At 45.8% G+C, this 898-nt stretch overlaps 1 protein-coding gene across 1 annotated transcript in view; it reads right to left on the bottom strand.

The window, feature by feature from the left end:
* Nucleotides 1-687, bottom strand: part of Spf30 (Splicing factor 30) — a gene marked incomplete in the record, with an annotated part of 3500 nt that extends 2813 nt beyond the window's left edge. The window contains 2 exon segments of the mRNA XM_011311631.1: nucleotides 30-253; nucleotides 382-687. Of these exon segments, the coding sequence (XP_011309933.1) occupies nucleotides 30-253; nucleotides 382-420 (263 nt within the window).
* Nucleotides 688-898: the final 211 nt, after the last annotated feature.

Here is an 898-nt window from a genome sequence, read left to right as displayed (position 1 = left end):
GAGTTGTAGCAGGTGCATAAATTACTCACTTTCCATCTTCACTCCAAGGTGCCATGCAAGAGTCTCCAACTTTCCACTTATTCGCCAAAACAGCTAGAAGAATAGGATCTTTAGCGTCCATGCCATTGCTCTGCCTTTTCTCGTGCTGTTGAGACTTGATGAGGTCATGTGTCAACTCAATAACCTCTTCCAAATCGATTTTCAACTTCAACAATTCCTCATTACTGGGATCAGTCGTTAATGCAGCTTCAACCTAGGAAAAATATCCAAAAGAAATAAAAACCAAAATAACTAAATTCCATGTGAACTCCATTCCCATTTAACAATCAAAGGATCTAAGTCAAGGTTATGAAAAAAATATGATTAAAAGAGGAGACTTACTTGTTGAAGCTGCAGTTTATAGTTTTGCAAATCGTCCATGGTGATCTGTAGAAACAGCAACGATTATGCCAATTGATTTCAGAGTTAATACTTGCTCTATTATTGTTGTTCTGACTTACTGAAGATCGTTGTCCTAGCAAGCACTACATAAATACAAGAGACATACATAGACACAGTTATACGGTAATCACCAAAGAGGATTGACTAAAGTAGAGGCTCAGTTCTGGGGGTTGGAGTGACCCCAGCGGCATCGTAGTATTGCACCCCAAGAGAGGGAGGGCGCCACACGCGACGGGGGTATCTACCCGTCAGCTGACTCGGTAACGGCCTCAGTACTACTGACGGGTTCGGGTAGACACCCCACCATTGAGTGCGGCCCCCTCTTCCTCTTGGGGTGAGGTGGGGTACAATGCTGGTGGGGTCACTCAAACCCCCACTGAGTGGCTCAGTTCTGGGGGAGTCCTCACCCCAAGAGAAAGAGGGGGCCGCACCCAATGGTGGGGTGTCTGCCCGTCAG

This window comes from Fopius arisanus, unplaced genomic scaffold (assembly GCF_000806365.1).
Source record: "Fopius arisanus strain USDA-PBARC FA_bdor unplaced genomic scaffold, ASM80636v1 scaffold00091, whole genome shotgun sequence".
Classification (NCBI taxonomy): domain Eukaryota; kingdom Metazoa; phylum Arthropoda; class Insecta; order Hymenoptera; family Braconidae; genus Fopius; species Fopius arisanus.
This window is presented reverse-complemented; position numbering and strand designations above follow the sequence as displayed.